Genomic DNA, 23,220 nt, shown 5'->3' with positions numbered 1-23,220 from the left:
TTGAGGTCTCATATGGCTTTGTTTGACCACAAATGGGTATCCACCGTACTTTCTCAATCTATGGGTTTAGCCCCATCCCCCTCGACGTTTCATGAATAACTGTCCTTGCCAAACCCTTCGTTAAAAGATCCGCCAAATTTCTTTTGAATCTTACATATTCTAAGGAAATAACACCATGTTTCAATAATTATTTTACCGCACTATGTCTAATACGGATATGTCTTCTTTATTCATTGTACATACTATTTTTGGCAACTCCAATTGCCGCATGTGTGTCACAATGTAGAGAAACTGGTGAAGCTTGTCTTCCCCACAAAGGCACGTCCGCCAATAAGTTTCTCAACCACTCGGCTTCTTGCTCTGCCAGCTCAAGAGCAATGAATTCAAACTCCATATTAGATCGTGCTATACAAGTCTGTTTTGAAGACTTCCATGAAATAGCACCTGCACCCAAAGTAAGCACATAGCCACTAGTGGAGCTAACTTTATCATAGTCAGTAACCCAATTTGCATCACAAAATCCTTCTAAAACAGCAAAAAATTTATTAAAATGCAAATGCCAATCCATTGTACCTCTCAAATACCTTAGCAAACGATGAAAAGCATTCCAGTGTTCACCATTGGGGTTGTGAGTATATCTACTCAATCTACTAACAACATAAGCAATATCACATCGTGTATAATTCATGAAAAATATTACACTACCAATTATCTTAGCATATTCAGTTTGAGAAATACTTGATTCCTTATTCTTTCTCAAGTGTATGCTAGGATCACAAGGAGTTCTCACAGGTGCTACATCAATAAAATTAAATCTTTTCAACATTTTCTCAATATAATGAGACTGAGATAACGAAAAACCATTAGGAGTTCTTTTGATTTTAATCCCTAAAATCACATCTGTTTCTCCAAGATCTTTCATTTCAAATTTAGAAGACCAAAAATTCTTAATCTCATTAATAACAAAACCATTGCCCACTAATGTGCTATTAAACTTTTCATACCATTGCTTAGATGTCTGTTTTAGACCATACAATGACTTTCTCAATACGCATACTTTATTCTTCTATCCTTGGATCACAAATCTCTCAGGTTGAGACGTATAGATCTAACTCTAAATCACCATTTAGGAAAGCCATTTGAACATCCATTTGATGTATCACTAAATTATGAATAGCGGCTAAAGCAACAAGAGTTCTAAAAGTCGCTATCTTAGTCACAAGAGAATAAGTGTCAAAGTAATCAATGCATTTCTTTTGGTTAAAACCCCTAATAACAAGTCTAACCTTATATTTCTTAATTGTACTATCACGTCTCAATTTCCTCTTAAATATTCACTTGCTACTTATGGGTTTACAACCTTTAGGAAAATCAGACAAGTCCAAGTGTGATTAGAAACTATAGAATCTAATTCACTTTTAATGGTCTCTTTCAAAAACTAGTATCTATTGACCTCGTTGCTTCATTATAAGTCTTAGAGTCTTCTTCAATTAAATAGATTCACACTAATTCATCACTCAAAACATCAAGATCAACATTTTCAGTCAAGAAAGTAGTGATAAAGTCAGGACCAAAGCTAGCTTCAATTCTACGTCTCTTACTCCTTCTAAGTTTATTTTCATGCTCATTAGCAGTAATACTAGAATAAGGCACAATATGAGAATTAATAGACATGGATGTAGAAGCATTATTAGACACATCACTAGACATATTATTTTTCAATAGAAAAACATGCTTAAATAATTCTGCATCTCTATATTCACAAAATAGAACTATCATTCAAAGACATAAATCTATACACAACACTATTTTGAGCATAACTAATGAAAATAGCATCAAAAGTCTTGAATCCAACAATTACTTGTTTAAAATCAGGTAGACCAACCTTAGCTAAACACTCCCACACTTTCAGAATTTTTAAATTAGGGGCATTTTTAAAACCTTATGACGGACTTTATTAAGAACATAGCATGCAGACAAAACAACGCCCCCCTATATATTATCAGATACACCTGGACTCAAAAGCAAAGAATTCATCATTTCCATAAGGCAGAATAGCCTATGTGACATTCGTACTTGTTCCGGTTTGACATCCTGGTCCATGTATTCCACAAAGTTTTATCCAGACATATTTACTCGATCAAAACTAGTATTTTAAATACTTCTGACCATTGATAAAGCTTGTGTGGCATTAAATCTGCTGAGTTGGACAAAAAGTGTGAAATACACGCGTATAAAGCAAGTGTAAATAACAAATTTGATTTTAAAAAAAGATTAAATAAAAAAAAATTTAAAAAAAGAAAAAAAAGTTAAGTAATTGTTACTTTATTATTAAAAAGTTTCCCTTACCTTCATGTTTCTTCTTCCCCCAATCCAGCAATCCTCCCTTAATTTCCTCCTTGGTGCCCTTCTTCGCTAACCCCCCTACATATGCTCATTTTCTTTCCTCTTCATACTTGCCTTCATATACTGTTCAGTCCCAAGATTTACCTCTTCGATATCGCAAAACCATTATTTTTCACCTCCGATTTTTGCTTCCATTTTGTTTGTAAAAGTAGAAAACCAAATTTTAAGGTAAGTCATTAAACAACATGTAATTTGCTAACGATATAGGCCAGCAAGTGAGATTTCATTGAGATAATAAAAGTTGGAGACCGAAATGAACATGGGATTTATTTTTTATTTTTTTAAATAATTTTTTATCATAAAAATGATAAAGATCATACGTGTCTTCTTGTTGAAACAATATCTTAAAATCATCATAAGTAGGATTGAGATCTCCACAGAAAAGTGAGAATTGCATGATTCCAAAGTGTTTTATTTTAGATGGGGTGGCTATGTTTTGTAAGGATTTAGGAAGTGTTAATTCTATTAACTATTTGATTTTCTTCTTTTTATTTCTTTGTTTTTGTTGTCATTTGTTAATGAGCATTTTGAAGAATGATTGCCGGGTGTATTTGGGGTAATAGAGCTAGAGAAGTTTTTTTTGGGGGGGGGGGGGGGACTGTTTGGGGTGGTGATGGTGGAGGCATAGAGGTGTGAATAACTGGAGATAGAGAGTAGAGGGGAGGAGTGAAGTGAAAATAAAATAAAAATATAGTAGAAAATTTTGAAATTAAGTGAAAAAATAATAATGTGGCATAAAACATTTGAGGTGGACATGGATGTGTCATGCACATAGGATAGTTGAAGAGAACGCGAGGTCGAGAGGGTTTAAAAGAGTTGTTTTGAACGAGTAAATATGTGTGAATGAAACTTTATGGAGTACAGGGACCGGGATGTTAAACCGGAATAAGTACATGTATCTCCTAAGCTATTCTGTCTTTCCTTAAGAGATCTGTTTTTCCGTTCGGCTACACCATTTTGTTGGGGAGTATAGGAATCACTAACCTCATGTATAATACCATTTTTCTCATAAAAGGCTTCTAGAGTATTAGTACTATATTCACCACCCATGTCAGACCTAAGTCTTTTGATTTTTCTGTCTAATTGATTTTCTACTTCTGCCTTGTATTTCAAAAAATATGCTTTTAGCCTCATCTTTTGACTTAAGAAGATATACCTTAGTGTATCTAGAAAATTCATCTACAAAGGTGATGTATTATTTATTTTTACTCTTACTAACAGTGTTTTTGAAATCAGCTAAGTCTGAATGCACTAGTTCAACAATTCTGTCTTTCTACTAGTTACATTCTTAATAGGCTTTTTGGTATGTTTTGCTTCTACACAAACAGGACACTTAAAAAAATTATTTGCACTAAATGCGGGAATTAATTGTATTTTTTTAATTCTTTTTTATAGAATAATATTAACATGACCTAGTCTACCATGCCACAAATCAATAGACTAAATAATATAAGCATAATTAAAGTACTAGCATTATTAGTATCTCTTGAGCGATATTCAGTACAAATAACCCCCCACTAAGGTAACTCTTCCCAACAAAGTCTCCCCCACGAGAAATAATAACTTTATCAAATTTAAAAAAATAAGTTTAAGAAATGCTTTGTTGAGAAGCACACCAGAAACTAAGTTTCTACGAAGGAAGAGTACATACAAAACAATGTTCAAGGCTAAGGTTTTTCCAGAAGTTAACTTAAGGAGAATTTTTCCTTTACCCATGACTTCAGGTGTAGTTGAGTTACCCATGTAGGTACACTCTCCATCACCAGATTCCTCATTCATGAAACAACTCCTTGTTGGCGCACAAGTGCTTTGAAGCGCTTGTGTCCAGTATTCAGTTAGTCTTGTTAGCCACCATGTTCACCTTAATGACCACACCAATAATGACATCACCACCCCCAGTAAGGTTAGCTTGGACTGGAGCTTTTCCTTTATGCTTTGAGCTTTGTCTTTATCTCTGGTTGCACTGAAAAGTCTTGTGACCAATTTTACCGCAGACATAGCAAGGTCCTTTCAACTTTTGAATATGACCGTCCGGCTTATTGAAGTAATTCTACTTCTTCACATGTCCTTAGTTTGTTTTTCTTTAAATTTGTCTTTCACAGAAGTACTAGAAGATTCCACAAGGTTACCTTTAGAAGAATTAAGAGAGAGAGAGAGAGAGAGAGAGATCTCATCTTATCCTTAAATCGTTCAGCCTCCTCATCTTTGAGACGGTTTGCTTCCTCAGTCCTTATGTGACTGATCAGTTCTTGAAGAGTTACGTTTTTCTTCTTATGTTTCAGTTTATTCTTGTAATCACTCCAACAAGATGAAAACTTTTCAAGTAGAACATTATCCTGAAGAATCTCATACATCTCCATGCCTTCGTTCAAAACACCAACAGTCAAGTTCTCATACTCGTGAACCTTCTCCATGATCGGCTTATCATCAAGCATCTGAAACTTAATCCACTTTCCAATCACATACTTCCTTTTTCCCACATCATCTGCATCATATTTCTTCTCCAAACTGTCCCACGTGACTTTAGCAGATTTATAATTTATAAACAAATCAAAGAGAGAGTTAGTCATATGGTTAAGCAGATGCCCTCAAACAGTTTTATTATCCTTTTCAAATTTCTTCTTAGCAACATTATCAACAAAAACAGTAGTAGCAGTATTAGAACTATCATCAATAATATCAACAAGTGGTTCATTAAACAAAACGTAATCAACTTTTAATTGTTCAAAGAAAATTAAAAGTTTCTGGGACCAAAGCTTATAATTATTTCCATCTAAAGGCCTAAGCTTTGATAGATCAGGAAGTGTTTTGTTCAAAGTGTTAGCCATTAGTCAATATTATATGTAAAAAAATCGCTTTCAAATTTTAAGAAAAATAAGTAGATAATATTGACCAAGAACAAGAAGGAAAAAAATAACTTATCAAAAAATACTGTGTCGTGGCAAGTCACTGCCTTGAAAGCGATTTCGGCCCGACTGGGTGCAAATCGTTAAGGTCGGCACTCCCCAAGGTTCCATAACACCTCCAAACACGTGCACTCATGGCTGGAAGTTTGAAATTTGCACAAAATAATTGCCCATAAATTGGTTGAAGTAGAAGAGAAGATGAAGGTATTTTTTTTTAATTTGAAAACTTCACAAAGTAGCTCCTAATATAGATAAGATGCTAGAGTTATTACAAGAAAGAGAATTAAATTGGGGGTTATGAAAATAAAAGAGTTGTTACATAATTCAAGTAGGAGTTACAAGAATTCAAGTAGCAATTACAACGATTTAAAGTATAGCTGTTACAAAGTAATAAATCAGACATTACATGTATTTGAAAATTTTTTTGGTACGCTAAAAAAATAAAGAAATAATTTTAGCAAAAATAGATTTGGATTAGGCCTCGAGTATATCTTGCATACAGGGGGAAAAATCATCCTGTTTTAAACACAAAGTTCCGGTTTGACATCCTGGTCCATGTATTCCACAAAGTTTTATCCAAACACATTTACTCGATCAAAACTATTATTCTAAACACTTCAGACCATTGACAAAGCTTATGTGGCATTGAATCTACTGAGTTGGACAAAAAGTGTGAAATGCACGCGTATAAAGCAAGTGTAAACAATAAATTTGATTTTTTTTTTAAAATGAAAAAAAATAAAATAAAATTTAAAAAGAAAAAAAGTTAAGTAATTGTTACTTTATTATTAAAAAATTTTCCTTACCTTCATGTTTCTTCTTCCCCCAATCCAGCAATCCTCCCTTAATTTCCTCCTTGGTGCTCTTTTCGCTAACCCCTCCCCTCCCTTCATATGCTCTTTTTCTTTCCTTTTCATACTTGCCTTCATATACTGTTCAGTTCCAAGATTTACCTTTTCGATATCGCAAAACAATTCTCTTTCACCTCCGAGTAAATGTGTCTGAATGAAACTTTATGGAGTATAGGGACCGGGATGTTAAACCAGAATAAGTACAGGTATCTCCTAAGCTATTCTGTCTTTCCTTAAGAGATCTATTTTTCCGTTCGGCTACACCATTTATTTGGGGATTATAGGGAGCACTAACCTCATGTATAATACCATTTTTTTGATAAAAGGATTCTAGAGTATTAGTACTATATTCACCACCCATGTCAGACCTAAGTCTTTTGATTTTTCTGTCTAATTGATTTTCTACTTCTGCCTTGTATTTCAAAAACATGCTTTCAGCCTCATCTTTTGACTTAAGAAGATATACCTTAGTGTATCTAGAAAATTCATCTACAAAGGTGATGTAGTATTTATTTCCACCCTTACTAACAGTGTTCTTAAAATCAGCTAAGTCTTAATGCACTAGTTCAATAATTTTGTCTTTCTACTAGTTACATTCTTAAAAGGCTTTTTGGTATGTTTTGCTTCTACACAAATAGGACACTTAGAAAAATTATCAACACTAACTGCGAGAATTAATTCCATTTTTTTAATTCTTTTAATAGAATAATATTAACATGACCTAGTCTACCATGCCACAAATCAATAGACTCAATAATATAAGCAAAATTGAAGTACTAGCATTATTAGTAATCTCTTGAGCGATATTCAGTACAAAGAAACACCCACTAAGGTAACTCTTCCCAACAAAGTCTCCCCCACGAGAAATAATAACTTTATCAGATTTAAAAATAAGTTTAAGACCTGCTTTATTGAGAAGCGCACCAGAAACTAAGTTTTTACGAAGGAAGAGTACATACAAAACAATGTTCAAGGCTAAGGTTTTTCTAGAAGTTAACTTAAGGAGAATTTTTCCTTTACCCATAACTCCAGGTGTAGTTGAGTTACCCATGTAGGCACACTCGCCATCACCAGATTTCTCAATCATGAAACAATAAATGTGCGGCCGTAGAAGAAGAGTTATGCCGCTGCAGATGTAAAAGTGTGGACCGCAGAAGAGTAAGGTGCGGCCGCACATGTAAAAGTGCGGACTGAAGAAAGAGTGCATTGCGACCGCAAATTAGAATTATGCGGCTGCAGACTTTCAATCCTGACAAATTGAAGAAAAGTGCAGACCGCACATGAAATTGTGTGGCGGCAGAACCTTTCGAATGGCATTTTTGTCCGAAATTTCCAACCATGTATAAATAGACGAGTTTCACATTTTTAAGTTAACTTTTGACATCAGTTGCTAAATTTGCCGTTTCCTTTTACTCATTTTAGTAGTTTTTCATATTTTGAGCTATTTTAACTTATATTTTATCATTTTGATCTTGAAATATGAGTTTAATTATCATTTCTTCTTCTATTTCTTCCATTTCAAGCATGAGTATCTAGATTTTTACTAGGGTTATGACCCAACCCTAGTGTGTAAACTTAATGGGTATTTGATATAATGTTTTTTTATGGTTTGGTGTTTATTATTTAGCCATGTTCTTGCTTTTATTTGTGGAATTAATGGTTGCAAATATTAGTTTATGCCTGTTTGACTTGGGCTATACTTGAGAAAGAAAGATTTAGTCTAGGAAAACTTGGCTAACAAGAAATTGGGTTAATCGAGAGATTGATAATCCCAATTAAATGGTTCAACCTAAAGATAGTAATAACTAAACTTGAGCTTTTATCAACTGTTTTATTCAATACCCATATGGACTTGAGAAAGCCAAATTGGGCAAAATCACTCTTTGACCGAAAGGTATTGAGTGGGTAATTGAGTGTTGATAGCTATAATACACCCCGATCAATAAAACAAGTATTAAGGTTTATATCCCATTAGGCAAACACGTAGATGAAGGTCATAACCCTAGTTTTTTTTACAACATTTGACAAACAACAAAAACAATCTCTTAGTTTTATTTCTCGACTTGCAATTTTAGTTTTAAATTAGACTTTAAAACAACCCCATTTTGTGGAAGAGTAAACTTAGATATTCAAACTCTCACGCTACGATAACTACTAACTCCCATCTATAGCTCCCTGCGGAATTCGACCCTGACTCTTGTTGGGTATTATTATTGTATCGAGCATTTTCATAACCTTGAATTGAGGTGTGAAATTAGACGAGATCAATTTTTGGCGCTAAAAACGGTGTTAGATATATATTTAGATGTGTTTTTGGGAATATCTTCTCTTCCTTTCGTGTTACTAACGTGTTGAGAAATTGTAAATGCAATCATGGCAAACAATAAGCTCAGAAACTTACCTTTGGGGGATGTGGATGTTGAGTATGATCAAATGGATGAGGTCCCTATTGAACCTCAAGCCAATAGACGAGGCCAACCGCCTCATGATAATGTGCCCGTTCCACCCCCACCTCCACCACAAGCGGCTCCACACCGGGTGTTTCTGAATGAAGGGTATGCAAGTGCTATAGTCACTCCCCGTATTAGGGTGGGCAACTTCTAAATAACCAATGTGATGCTCACTTTGCTCGAAAAATGAGGATTCTTCACCGGTGCACCGGGTCAAAATGCATATAAACACTTGTAGGGGTTCGTAGATATGTGTTGGGGGAGTAAACAAACAAATGTCTCTGAGGATGCTATGAGGCTAAGGCTTTTTTCCTTCTCTCTATGGGGGAAATATTTATTGGTTGGAACGTTTGCCAAATCATTCCATTCATACGTGGGATGAATTAGCGGAGAAATTTATTTCTAAGTACTTCTCTCCCTGGCACATGGTTATTCTTCGGGATGAAATTCTAGCATTCAAGCAAGATCCCAATGAATCACTACACGAGATATGGGAAATGTATAGAACAATGATGAAAGAATGCCCTAACAATGATATTACGGAGAACATGATTTAACAGACTTTCTATCGGGGGATCAATACAACTAACCAATGTGTAGTAAATCAACTTGCTGTTGGAAACTTCATGACTACACCTTATGCGGAGGCGTATGATATTTTGGATGAGATGGCATATATTTCATCGGCATGGCAATCCCGGGCTAATTTTCCACAGGGTGATCCCAATGTGATTCACCTTCACAAAGAATTACATGACCATGGGCAAGCCATAACCGAATTGACCACTACCATGAACCAACTAGAAAAGGCTCAACTTCAACAAGTGTAAAACTCGAGACAAGCATGATGGTGAACAAGCGAAGAACAAGAAGTCCACAAGCGCAACAAAAAGTGGAGAATTTTATGCAAGATGATAGTGGATTTGATCAACATGAATCTTACAATGACCAAGAAGAGGAGGTCCAATATGTGAATAACTTTCAAGGCAAAGAAACAACTACCAAGGCCCTAGACAACAACAATGGAGACCTCAAAATAATCAAGGCAATTGGAATTCTCACAACCAAGGTAATTGGAGTGGTGAAAACAATCAAAGCAATTGGTGTGGAAGCAATAATCAAGGGAATTGGTATAACAACAATAACCAAGGCAATGAGGGAGGCAACAAACAAGGCGGGTGGAATAACAATCAAGGAAATCGGGGGTTGGGTTTTCAAAGGCCCCCGATGTATCAACAATCGAGCAACCCACTTCCTTATCCTTCCTATGGTCCTAGTTCTTCCAATAATGAAATGGGCCGTATTGAGAACATGTTCAAGCAAATGATGGATAAGAATGCCGATTCTGATGCTCAACTTGCTTCACACAACACATCGATATGTAACTTAGAAGTGCAAATGGGACAAATCTCTCGAGCTTTAAATTCTCGTCCTAAGGGGGCACTACCAAGTGACACTGTGGTGAACCCAAAAGATGGGAACAATACGGGGCATGCCATGGACATTAGTACAAGAAGTGGAAGAGGTGGGAATGCACCCACCTCAAGTCAAATGCAACTTATGGATGATGAGAAAGTGGTAGAAGAAGAGGAGATCCCGAACAATGTGGTGCAAGTAAATAATAAAGTGCAGATTGTTATTGATGACACTGTAGAAGAGACTCAAGAGGAAGTGAACCCGTCTAGGGATCATGTTATTGACATACCGAAACCGGTTGTGCAAAAGGCTAAGGTACCATTGCCTAAGCCACCTCCTTCATATCCTCAAAGGCTCACCAAGCAAAATGGCGAGAATCAATTCAAAAAGTTCATTGACATGATGAAGAGTCTCTCAATAAATGTGCCATTAGTTTAAGACTTGGAGCAAATGCCCGGTTATGCAAAGTTTATGAAGTACTTGGTGACAAAAGAAACGGTCGATGAATTTTGAAACTATCAAAGCCACTCATAAAGTGTGTACAATTGTGCATTCGATGGCTCCTAAATTGGAAGATCCCGACGCTTTTACAATCCCTTGTACCATTAGAAGTGCCGAGTTTACTAAAGCTCTTTGTGATCTTGGGGTGAGTATAAATTTGATGCCCTATTCGATTTTCAAGACCTTGGGAATTGAGAAACCAAGACCCACATCTATAAAATTACAAATGGCCGATCGTACAATGAAGAGACCATTGGGGGTGATTGAAGATGTATTGGTTCTTGTTGATAAGTTTATTATCCCAGCGGATTTTGTTATTGTTGATTGTGAAGTGGACTATGAGGTGCCGATTATTCTTGATAGACATTTACTTGCTACGGGGAAGGCTCTTGTTATGTGGAAGCCGGAGAACTCATTTTCGGGTGGGTGATGAAAAGGTGGTGTTCCACGTGTGCAAATCTATGCGGCAACCAAATTGCAATGAAGTGTGTTCTTTCGTGGACTTGGTGACCGATATGGTTATTGATGATACAAGTGCCACGGTTAATGTGGGAAATATGTTGGAGGTCGTCTTGCTCAACTTTGATGATGACAGGATGGATGGCTTCATGGAATGTGCGAATTCTTTGCAAGGAATGGGATCGTACAACTATGCACCCCGAAAACTTTCCTTGGATCTTCAAAATAGGAAAGCTCCTCCTACAAAGCTTTCAATTGAAGAGCCTCCTACCTTGGAGTTGAAGTCACTGCCTCTACATCTTAGGTATGAATTTCTTGGTCCTTGTTCTACTTTACTGGTTATTCTTTTCTCTTGTTTGACTAACGTGCAAGTTGACTCTACATTGGCGGTGCTCCACAAGAGGAAGAAGGCTATTGGGTGGACTTTGGCGGATATTCGGGGAATAAGCCCCGCATTTTGCATGTACAATATTAACTTGGAGGAAGATGCCAAACCATCCATTGAACATTAGAGGAGACTAAATGAAGCCATGCAAGACGTGGTAAAAAAGGAGATCATCAAGTGGTTAGATGTCGGGGTTGTCTATCCCATTTCCGACAATTCGTGGACTTCTCCAGTGCAATGTGTCCCTAAGAAGGGGGGCATAACATTTGTCACCAATGACAAGAATGAGTTGATTCCCAAAAGAACGGTGACCGGGTGGAGAGTGTGTATGGACTATCGGAAGCTAAACAAAACCACGAGGAAAGACCATTTTCCACTCCCCTTCTTTGACCAAATGCTTGATAGGTGGGCCGGTCGTGCCTTCTATTGCTTTCTAAATGGATATTCGGGCTACAACCAAATCCTTATTGCCCCGGAAGATCAAGAGAAAATAACTTTCACCTGTTCTTACGACACTTTCGCTTTCAAGCGGATGCCATTTGGCTTATGCAATGCACCGACTACTTTTCAAAGGTGTATGATGGCGATCTTTACGTATATGATAGAGGACTACCTTGAAGTCTTCATGGATGACTTCTCGATAGTCGGGGATTCCTTTGATAATTGTTTGGCAAATTTGGATAGGGTATTAGCAAGGTATGAAGAAACAAACTTGGTGTTGAATTGGGAGAAATGCCATTTCATGATCGAGGAAGGCAGTGTCCTTGGCCACAAGATTTCAAATAATGGCATAGAGGTCGACAAGGCGAATATAGAGGTGATTTCTAAACTTCCACCTCCAACTTTGGTGAAAGGCGTGCGAAGTTTCTTGGGTCACGCAGGGTTCTACCGGCGCTTCATAAAGGATTTTTCTAAAGTGGTGAACCCATTGTGAAAGATCTTAGAGAAAGATACTAAGTTTCACTTCAATGATGATTGCATGGGAGCCTTTGAATTGCTAAAGTTCAAGTTGCCAATCACTCCCATTATCATCACTCCTAATTGGATTTTCCTTTTGAGCCCATGTATGATGCTAGTGATGTAGCGGTTGGAGCAGTTTTGGGGCAACATATCAACAAGAGTTTTCATCTGGTCTACTATACCAGAAAGACCATGGCTGATGCCTAAGTCAATTACACTGTTACAGAGAAAGAGCTCATTGCCATTGTGTTTGCAATTGAGAAGTTCCGCCCATACTTGATGGGTGCAAAGGTTATCGTTCACACAAATCATGCGACACTTTGCTATCTTATATGCAAGAAAGATTCAAATGATAGGTCGATGAGATGGGTTCTATTGTTACAAGAGTTTGATATTGACATCCAAGATCAAAAAGGGAGTGAAAATCAAGTGGCAGACCACTTGTCTCATTTGGAGGAGGAGGGGAGGCCGCATGATGGCCTTGAAATCAATGACTCCTTCCCCGATGAGCAACTCTTGGCTATTTCAATGAAGGAGGTGCCATGGTTCGTGGATCAAGCAAACTTCCTTATGTGTGGAATTATTCCGGATGAGTTCTCTTCAAATCAAAGGAAGAAACTCAAACGGGATTGTCAAGATTATTATCGGGACGAGCCATACTGTTTTCGGATTTTCACGGATGGGGTAATTAGAAGATGTGTACCGGACTAAGAGCAAAATGTTATTCTTGAGGCTTTCCATTCTTTGCCTTATGGTGGTCACCGTTGCGGAGCAAGAACGGCGGCCAAATTGCTAAGTTGTGATTTCTATTGGACCACTCTTTGAAAAGATGCAAGTGATATAGCGAAGCGATGTGATGAATTCCAACGGGCTGGTGGAATCTCGAAGAAGAATGAAATTCCTCTTACTACCATTTTGAAGATTGGTAACTTTGATGTGTGGGGTATTGACTTCATGGGTCATTTTGTAAGTTCTTGTTGAAACACGTACATCTTGGTCGCGGTTGATTATGTGTCTAAATGGGTTGAGGCTATTTCTCTACCTAACAATAAAGCGAGGAGTGTGGTGGTGTTCTTGAAGAAGAATATTTTTACAAGATTTGGTACTCCACAGGCTATCATAAGCGATGGGGGGTCACATTTTGCAATAAGACTTTTGACACTTTGCTTAGCACGTATGGTGTCACTCACAAAGTTACGACTCCCTATCATGCACAAGCTAGTGGTCAAGTGGAAGTCTCCAAATTGGATATAAATAGTATTTTGTTCAAAACAGTGAATGCTAACCGGACGGATTGGTCAAAGAAGCATGATAATACATTATGCGCTTATCAGACTGCTTTCAAAACACCTATCGGTATGTCTCCATACCGTTTGGTGTTCATTAAAGCTTATCATCTTTCGATGGAGCTTGAGCACAAAGCCTTGTGGGCTTTAAAGAAATTGAATCTTGATTAGGATGTAGCCGCTAACTTGCGGGTTGCACATTTGAATGAATTGGATGAGTTTCAGTACCATGCCTATGCAAGTTCATCCTTGTACAAAGAGAAGATGAAGTACCTTCATGACAAATACATTCGAAATAAGGAGCTCAAGGTGGGCGATCTTGTTTTGTTGTTCAACTCATGATTGAAGATGTTTCCCGGAAAGCTAAAGAACAAAAATGATCAGGTATTCCGAGTCAATGGTCACCGGGTGAAGCATTATTTGGGACAAGTTAATGATGGCCACATGGTGGCAGTTATTCATTTGAAATGATAGTAATTTGCGTTCTGTCGTGATGTTAAATCAGGCGCTTCTTGGGAAGCAACTCATGTTTTCTTTTCTTTTTTTCTTTTCTTCTTTTGTAGATAGGTATTATTTTTGTGCTAACTGGATTTGAAGTGTGTTGCAGAGATAAGTGTACTTTACTGGAACTGTGCCCAGAAAATTGGCTAAGTGTGGAGAAAAGTGCGGATCGCATGTGTATTGTGCAGACTGCACAATTTAGGTTGCTACAACAGCAGGGAACTGTGGCCGCACAATTGTAGTGCGGACTGCACAAATTGGAAAGGGAAAATGCAAACTCTCTGAAGTTTGGTTTTTCAGAGAAATGGCCAAAGTGCGGCCGCACATAAAAATATGCAGTCCGCAGCAAATATCTGTAGTCGCACCATACATTCTGTGGACCGCAGATCAACAAAGGCTTTTGAGCCCCAGGTAATAGTGTGCGGACCGTAGAAGGAATTCTGCGGCCGCACTCATCACTTTGTCCCTCTTAGTCAGACCGTCTGTATAAATAGTGAACCTAGGGCTACTGTACATTTTTCCCCTCTCTGAGCACTCAAAAGTCTAAATTATTGAAATAGTTTGTTCAATCATCTGCCACACTCAATCCACATCTGTGTTCACTCATTTGCACTACTTCATATCTGGTATGCTTTAATTACTTATAGAAATTTTCAATTATTAGTTTAATTTATAATTTGTTAGGTAGTTTTAGGCCATTTGTCAATAGATTTCAATGTTACAACCATGCAGGGTTTAAACTGTAGTGGGTCAACTGATAATTGCTCTATGGGGAATGGGTGAATTTATTTTCATGCTTAATTGTTAATACCATGACGAATTTGTGCAAACATTGAACAACCCTAGAAAGTCGGCTCGTAATTGTTTTGAAATCTACGGCCGCACAAGAAATTGTGTTGTCCGCAGAAGTTGAGATTAGGGTTCTATAGTCAAGGATGATTCTGCAGCCGCACTTGAAATAGTGCGTACCGCAGAAATCCCATCTCTGTCTTCTGAAATAGTGTGTACCGCAGGGTTCTATAGTCAAGGATGAGTGCGGCCACAAAATAGCCCAATCTCTGTCTTCTGAGAGTTGACATGTTAATAAGTCTGATGTGTGGCCGTGATAATAAAAGTGCGGACCGCACTCCAAATCTGCGGTCGCACTAATAATTGTGCGGACTGCAGATCCAATTCTGCGGCTGCAAGATCAAATTGTGCGATTCACACAGTCCAGCCTGCGGCCGCACTTCCCCACCTTGCAAATATGTTTTACTCTATATGTTCACTATCTGTTGCACTTGACTTACAATTGACTCATGTTGTTGCTTGTCACAGAAAATGGTGAGATCTCGAGGCCTAGGAGATACGCCAAATGGGAGGGGTGAACCTTCCAGAGGCCAAGGCAAAAGTACTTTACCCCTCGCCCTCCAAAAGATAATCGCAAAGAAGGCTACAGTCGGCCGAGGAAGAAATACGGAGCCCTCTGAATCCAGTTCTTATTCCCCATCTAGGGAAGCATCAGAGGGCAACTCAGCTCAAGAGCAGCCGACTGTCCAATCAAAGCCACCAGAGAGGTACCAACTCTGGGACGAGCCTTACACATCACATAGAACCTCCGAGGGTTCGGAGAGTGCCAATCAGGCTTCGGATCCCTCCTTTATACCTGTCCTTAAGGCACCAGCGACTACTGTTTATGATATTTCAGATGATGGCCGAGGGGTGATACTACAGTTGCCGGCCTTGAGAGGTCGAAGAAGAAGAGGTCTGGGAGGACCGTTTCGTCAGTCTAGCTGATTTCACTAGCTTCCGTGGATGGTGGCCGCTGAGATCGCTCACTCTTGAGTGACAGTTCCAACTTAAAGATCTTGACAAGTATAATCCAGCAGTATTGAGACAGTTCCGAGAGCGGAAGGGGTCGATGTGGTTCATCTAGAGTGTAGTGGACGCCAAGAAGTATCTGGTCCGGGAGTTCTATGCCAATGTGGCGCACATAAAGGAAGGGACCAAAGTGACAAAAGTGAGGAATCTGAAGGTGCGGTTTGACCAGCACACACTGAACTCCTACTTGGGGTTTGAGGATGTGGAGCCTGCACAGTACTTGGAGAAGTTGGCGATGGGTGATGCAGTTCGACCACGACTAGTTGAGATTCTTGCAGCCCCGGGGCCGCCACTACCATGGATCATAATAGGGGTTCCTATTAAGCGGAATAGCCTAAACTTCGAGTCTAAGGGATGGAAAACCTTCATATATAATAGACAATACCCGTGCCAAAATGAAAAAAATCTACCTATTCCATGGGCAGTTCTAGTCGCCTCCATTATGGTCGGGTACCCGATCAATGTGGGTGTTGCGATGTCGGTCAACAGGACCCGAAAATAAAGGGTCAGCCGACTACTACCGTAGGCCAGTATGATGAGCCATCGGTGGTAGCTGTAGAGTCAGCAAATATGCCTTCCACTTCAACAGAGCCTTCAGCTAGTGCAGCTTCCATGCCTCCACCTTCAGCCTCAGTGCCTTCCATCTCGGCTTTAAAGTTGGTGCCTATGCCTTCTGCTCCACTCTCTGCGCTGCGAGTCTCTTAAACACTGGCGAGCCTCAACAACTTGATGTAGACAACTACTGCAAAGTTGTCTGACATATCCTATAATGTTGCAGCACAGTCATCTATTCTGGCACCCCAGATTCCCCCCCCCCCACAGTTGAAGAAACCTTGAAGAAGCTCTTGGATAATCAGAACACAATTATGGCCACTCTGGTATAGCATGGGTCAGTGATAGAAGAGCTGGGAAAGCAAGTGAAGAAGATGCAGAAGTCGAAGGCCTCTAAGAAGTCAAAGGACATGATCCGGCGACAGGTTACCAAGATTGCAGCAGCCGGAGACATTCTATTTGATATGTTGATAGACCCGCACCACCCAGGCCCAGATCATACATCATCTACAGCACCAGCTGGCCGGTCTTAGGAGCCATACATTGTTGCTGACACAGTCGAGGTAGTCCATCAGATGTTTACCAACCCAGCCACTCCCGGACTTGAGGATGATGAGATCCAATTGGATGAGGCTGAGGTCGGTGCCACTGCTAAGGACACAGAGATGGCCACAGAGCCATACATAGTTTTCTTCACTCTCACCATTCTTTTACTCTTATTTTGTTAAGCATTGGGGACAATGCTTATTTTTATTCGGGGGTGGGGGTGGAGTTTCTTTGACAGATTTTGATAATTCTGTATTTTGATAACTATGAGACATTTGTCCTGTAATTAACTTATTACTATTTTCTTCTTATTTATCATTATATTTATATTATCTCTTATCTCTCATTATGTATATTCATTGCGCTTTCAATAGATTCTTGCTTTATAGCTTCTTTATCTTTATGTTTGTTTTCTTTTTGAATTAGTAGCTTTTTTTTATATTTTAGTGGTTAATAAGCCTTTGGTTTTCTTAATGCCATGGTTCTTTCCAACGGTGATTTTTGTGTGAACCGGCTGACTCTTCCCAACGATGGATGGCGTGACAACCTTCTTAAGGGACTGCGTCCGTTTTGGTGTTTAGGTAATAATAGTAGTAGTAATTAATAAAAAGACCTAATTGAGTCATGCTCGAAGAGTCAAACATGCTTCACTTGGTACCAACACACTTAACTACGTGTGTATGGTTAAAAACAAGATTTTTGGAAATAAATAGCTCTAGTTAGTGACTTTGTGACTCTTGTATTGACTTAGGCAATCATCGAGTGGTTTAATCGAACCATAGTGATTTTAAATCTTGAATATGGTCGTTGTGGGCCCTCGACTCTATCCTATTTAACAATCCAACTGCGTGAGAGGTGAAATGTTTTTGTTGCAAGTCCAAGTACCCATGCGAATGGTCTAGAACTTGGCCCGAATGTGTTTCTAGGCGAAATTTTAAGTTTTGCTTGGCTTGAGAAGCGATTGTAGGCTCTCCTTGACCCGCTTGAATTTTTCCATTGCCCATTAATGATGTAATCCCTAGTCAAACTATTTGAGCCTAAAACCCTTCTCATTTGACAACCACGTTACAAGCCTTTACCCGTTTTGTCGTGACCCTTTCTTGGCTCCCAAACTTTCCTTAACACTCTTGTGAAACAGTTGGCTAAAAATTTATGTTTGGGGGAGAGACGAGGAACTTGAAAGAGGTATCAAGGTACGAAAATAAATGATGATAAGGAAAGACAAGAAAAGGAAAGAACAAAAAGGAAAGTGCAAAAAGAAAGTGAATAGGTTGAAGAGTTGATGGGATTCAAAGAAAAGTAATGATGCAAAGCATGGAGTAATCAAAAGATGGAGGAAATGAATATCATGATCAAGAAAGAGTGATGTTAAATCTCTCTAGTTCCCCCAAATAAAATAAAATGCCTCAAAGAGTTGGCAAAGCATGAGCCTAGAAAAGAAATAGGAGTGCTTAAGGAAAGATGGACCGGTTCTATCATAGCATATCCAACCTTAGTCCAAAAGCCTTCATTGCATTCCGAAAAAGCCCTACGTGATTTCAAGTCGAGTGAGCTTTCATTAGTGGTGATCTACATGAGGATCAAGCCTATGGTACTTAAAGTTGTACTTGCGATATTCTTTTGAGAGAGATGAGAGAACCTTTCGCAAATCTTTGGGTTGAGAGCTAAATTCTTAAGCGAGATAGGCAAACAGAGAGTAGAGAAGGAGGAGTTTGGGATCCGCAATAACCTACATGAAAGAGCAAGCTTCCTTGATGAATAAAGTCAAGTCTTGATGCTCAAGTGTCACATTAGAACTATTTGTGCATGAAAGTTTAACTTGTTGCCTTGTTGATAATTCATAAGTTGAGTGGGTAATTGTTGGTCCCAATTGATGTGTGAATGACTCACGTTTGATTAGATGGAATGGCTCTTAACTTGTGGAGATGGGAACTACTTTTTTGCTTGAGGACAAGCAAAAACTTAAGTTTGGGGGAGTTGATAAGTGGGGATTTTGACTAATTATTAGCCCCTTTTAGCTTTTGTTTCAGTCCAAAAGCGTTTAATTGTGTTCTAAAAACTAATGAAATGTGCTTAATTGCAAAAATATTGGAAGATGAACTCCCGAGATAAAATCCAACTCAAAAAGGAGTAATCTGAACTTAAGGACATAAAAGGCACAGAAGCTCAGAAGTGCGGACCGCAGAATATCATCTGCGGCCGCGGGTTATGAAGGAAAAACCATCAGAGTTTGGTGCATAGTGCGGCTGCAAAATCTAAGTAGAGCAAAGTTCAAATAAGGTGCATTACAAGTCCCCCAGAAGTGCGGACCGCATAATAATTATGCGGTCGCAGATGTAAAAGTGCGGACCGCAGAAGAGCAAGGTGCGGCCGCACATGTGAAAGTGCGGACCGCAGAAGAGCAAGGTGTGGCCGCACATGTGAAAGTGCGAACCGCAGAAGACAAGGTGCGGCCGTACATGTAAAAGTGCGGACCGTAGAAAGAGTGTATCGCAACCGCAGATCAGAATTAGGTGGCCGCAGACTTCCAATCCTGAAAAATTGAAGAAAAGTGCATAACGCACATGGAATTGTGCGGCCGCAGAACCTCCCGAAGGGCAGTTTTGTCATTTCTAGTCCTGTATAAATAGACGAGTTTTACATTTTTAACTTTTGACATCAACTTTTGATCTTGCAATATGAGTTTAATTATCATTTCTTCTTCTATTTCTTCCATTTCAAGCATGAGTAGCTAGATTTTTACTAGGGTTGTGACCCAACCCTTGTGTGTAAACTTAATGGGTATTTGATCTAATGCTTGTTTATGGTTGGATGTTTATTATTTTGCCATGTTCTTGCTTTTATTTGTGGAATTAGTGGTTGCAAACATTAGTTCATACCTATTTGACTTGGTCTCTACTTGAGAAAGAGATACTTAGTCTAGGAAAACTTGGCTAACAAGAAATTGGATCAATCGAGAGATTGATAATCCCAATTAAAGGGTTCAACCTAGAGATAACAATAACCCGACTTGAGCTTTTATCAACCATTTTGTTCAATACCAATTTGGACTTGAGAAAGCCAAATTGGGCAAAATAACTCTCTGACGGAGAGGTATTGAGTGGATAATTGAGTATTGATAGCTATAATACACCTCGATAAATAAAATAAGCATTAAGGTTTATATCCCATTAGACAAACACCTAGGTGAAGGTCATAGCCCTAGACTTTTTACAACATTTGAAAAACAACAAAAATAATCTCTTAGTTTTATTTCCGAACTTGCAATTGTAGTTTTAAATTAGACTTTAAAACAACCCCATTTTGTGGAAGAGTAAACTTAGATATTCAAATTCTCACACTGCGATATATACTACTAACTCCCATCTATATCTCCCTGTGAAATTGGACGAGATCACTTACCTGACAAAGTGATTTCAGAAAATGGTTCATAAGAATGAAGGTATTCCAAAAAGGGACAGCTCCAGCAAGCCAAGAGGGTATGATTTCTGTCATAAATGTGGAAAGCCAGGACACTTTATCAAGGATTGTCATCTCCTCAAGCAAGACCAGTGCAAGCACAACACAAACAAAGTAGTCAAGAGGAACCCGACTCTTGACAAAAGATTCAAGAGAAAAGAAGTCGCTGACAATGTTGTGAAACAAGATCTTGCTACATGGGGAGATTCGTCCAGGGAATATAGAGAAGATGATGCATAAGGTGATACCTCCATGATGGCAGTTGAAAGTGAAGCATCTGAATATGACTCTATCTTTGCCCTGATGGCAAAATCTGACGATGATGAAGATAATGATGATGATGAGGTAAAATTTCTTGACGTTCAAGGAAATCTGAAGTCTTACTCTTAGAAAAAGCTTATATCTTTGGCAAATGTTTTAATTGATGCTTATCATAATCTTATAAATAATAAAAATGCTTTAACTATGGACCTAGGAGAGGTAGAAAATGAGAGAGATGATATGGTAATCGTAGTGGCTGACCTAAAAGAAACCATCGAGGATCTAATGAAAGAAAAGAATGTTCTGATTGAAAAGGTTGAAGACGTAGAAAATGAGAGAGATGATTTGTTGATAGTAGTCATGGACATAAAAGAAACAATAGAGGAATTAAAAAGAGGAAATAGTTTTGGGATTATCCAAAAGGAAAATGAAGTTGCAAGTGAGGCATATATTAAGCTTGAAAATGAACTCAAATATTTGAAATCTAGTCTGTGTACAGAACTTAAAAGAAACATTCAACTTCAAGAAGATCTAGGCAGAGTTAAAAATGACCTAGAAAAATCTCTAAAGTGGACCTGGTCCTCTGATACAATTACTGCCATATATGCAAGCAAGGGTGGGAACAGGCAGGGAGTCGGATTCCAAAAAGAAAAGATTCCCTACTGGCTTTGCACTCACTGTGGCAACATTGGACACTTTAAAGAAAATTGTAAGGATAGATTTCAGTACCAACAGAAAAACAAGGTGTTTGTGAAAATGTAACTACTGCTAAGGAACCTGGTCCCTCTATTAAAAAAATGTGTATTGCCTGCCTGAACAAAAAGAAGTTTAATTCACATTTTTCCTCACTACAAGAGACCCAAACTTGTTTGGGTTCCTAAGTCTAATCATTTATTCTCTTGCGTAGGAAGCAGTGAAAGGAAGCAGCCAAAAATGGTACATGGATAGTGGTTGTTCCAAGCATATGACTGGAAGCATCGATGATTTCCTTTCACTCAAAGACTTACAAGGAGGGAGTGTGTCCTTTGGCAATGACAAAAAGGGATACATTCTGGGAGTAGGAAGAATTGGGAAGACACTCACCCACAAAATTGAAAATGTGTATTATGTGAATGGCTTGAAATATAGCCTACTGAGCATTTCCCAAATCTGCGACAAAGGAAACAAAGTGGAATTTGTGTCAAAAATCTGCACAGTCACAAATCTTGTGACTAGTGAAGTGGTCCTGATGGCAAAAAGATACAAAAACATTTATGTTGCTGATTTTGAGTCCTTGAAAAATGGGGATCTCACATGTCTGAGTGTTATTGATGATGATGCTGAACTATGGCATAGAAGATTGGGTCATGCAGTTTTACGTTGCTGAATAAATTAATCAAGAAGGACCTGGTTCGTCGCCTGCCTAAGTCAAGCTTCAAAGATCACAAGGTGTGTGATGCATGTGTAAAAGGAAAGAAAGCCAGGTCCTCCTTCAAGCCAGGTCCTCCTTCAAGCCTGTGTGGACCTATTAGGGTGCCAAGTAGAAGAGGAAAGAAGTACATTTTTGTTATAGTGGATGACTATTCTAGATTCACCTGGACCTTGTTCCTCAGAACCAAGGATGAAACTTTTCCAGTGTTTTCTACTTTTGTGAAGAAGATCCAAGTTAAAATGAGCCATAATGTTGTGTGTATAAGATCTGATCATGGAACAGAGTTCGATAATACAAAATTCGATGAATTATGTGCTGAAAATGGCATAAGTCATAATTTTTCAGCTCCAAGATCACCTCAACAAAATGGTGTTGTGGAGAGGAAAAATAGGACTTTTGAAGACATGGCAAGGACAATGCTGATTGACAGTGGAGTTGTAAAATATTTTTGGGTAGAAGCAGTTAACACTGCATGCTACTTGGTGAACATGTGCATGATCAGGTCCCTCTTGAACAAAACCTCGTATGAACTTCTGAATGGGAGAAAACCAAAGCTAACACATTTAAGGACATTTGGGTGCAAATGTTTTGTCCTCAACAATGGTAAGGAAGCACTTGGAAAATTTGATGCCAAAAGTGATGAAGGAATCTTTCTTGGCTATTCATCACAAAGCAAAGCCTACAAAGTCTACAACAAAAGAACTCAATGTGTTGAGGAAAGAATACATGTGATCTTTAATGAATCACACCACCTATGTGGGAAAGATTCGCATGATAAAATTGATCAAGACAGATAGCAATCAACAACTGCCGGTGAAGTCATTGATATGGAAAATGGAAAAGCTTACACGATGAGTCACGTCAAGGAATCAAATGAAGATGGTGCGGCTGTATCTCCAACTGATGTAGAGGAACCTGGTCCCTCAATCACAACAACTGAAGCTGAGAACAGAGTTGTTGAAGCTGAGAAGTGGGACTCATGTCAACAATGGATCACATTCAGAAGAACC

General features: G+C 38.6%; 2 protein-coding genes across 2 annotated transcripts; one reads left to right on the top strand and one right to left on the bottom strand.

Moving 5' to 3' along the window:
* Positions 1-226: 226 nt before the first annotated feature.
* On the bottom strand, positions 227-1,710 carry LOC138905104 (uncharacterized mitochondrial protein AtMg00810-like). Its single transcript, XM_070193607.1, has 3 exons — positions 1,507-1,710; positions 1,101-1,211; positions 227-1,018 (listed from the first exon to the last, which is right to left on the bottom strand). Exons 1-3 carry the CDS (start codon positions 1,708-1,710, stop codon positions 227-229), a joined length of 1,107 nt encoding a protein of 368 aa, XP_070049708.1.
* Positions 1,711-20,793: 19,083 nt separating this feature from the next.
* Positions 20,794-23,007, top strand: LOC138905103 (uncharacterized). Its single transcript, XM_070193606.1, has 4 exons — positions 20,794-20,883; positions 20,929-21,543; positions 21,707-21,856; positions 22,135-23,007. The coding sequence occupies exons 1-4, from the start codon at positions 20,794-20,796 to the stop codon at positions 23,005-23,007; spliced, it is 1,728 nt and encodes a 575-aa protein (XP_070049707.1).
* The last annotated feature ends 213 nt before the right edge of the window (positions 23,008-23,220 follow it).

The sequence above is a fragment of the Nicotiana tomentosiformis genome, chromosome 2 (genome assembly GCF_000390325.3).
Source record: "Nicotiana tomentosiformis chromosome 2, ASM39032v3, whole genome shotgun sequence".
NCBI classification, from domain to species: domain Eukaryota; kingdom Viridiplantae; phylum Streptophyta; class Magnoliopsida; order Solanales; family Solanaceae; genus Nicotiana; species Nicotiana tomentosiformis.
The sequence above is the reverse complement of the archived record's forward strand: the minus strand, read 5'-3'. Positions and strand labels throughout refer to the sequence as shown.

Bases quoted from the DNA above. Each gene is read 5' to 3' on its own strand.
- LOC138905104 (XM_070193607.1), bottom strand. From the start codon at position 1,710: ATGTCTAGTGATGTGTCTAATAATGCTTCTACATCCATGTCTATTAAT. The intron at 1,212-1,506 runs GTGTGAATCTAT...CTTGTGACTAAG, and splicing joins ATGTTTTGAGTGATGAATTA to ATAGCGACTTTTAGAACTCT. The intron at 1,019-1,100 runs GTCTCAACCTGA...GGTCTAAAACAG, and splicing joins ATTTAGAGTTAGATCTATAC to ACATCTAAGCAATGGTATGA.
- LOC138905103 (XM_070193606.1), top strand. From the start codon at position 20,794: ATGGCAGTTGAAAGTGAAGCATCTGAATATGACTCTATCTTTGCCCTG. The intron at 20,884-20,928 runs GTAAAATTTCTT...TCTTACTCTTAG, and splicing joins AAGATAATGATGATGATGAG to AAAAAGCTTATATCTTTGGC. The intron at 21,857-22,134 runs GTAGGAAGAATT...ACTATGGCATAG, and splicing joins AAAAGGGATACATTCTGGGA to AAGATTGGGTCATGCAGTTT.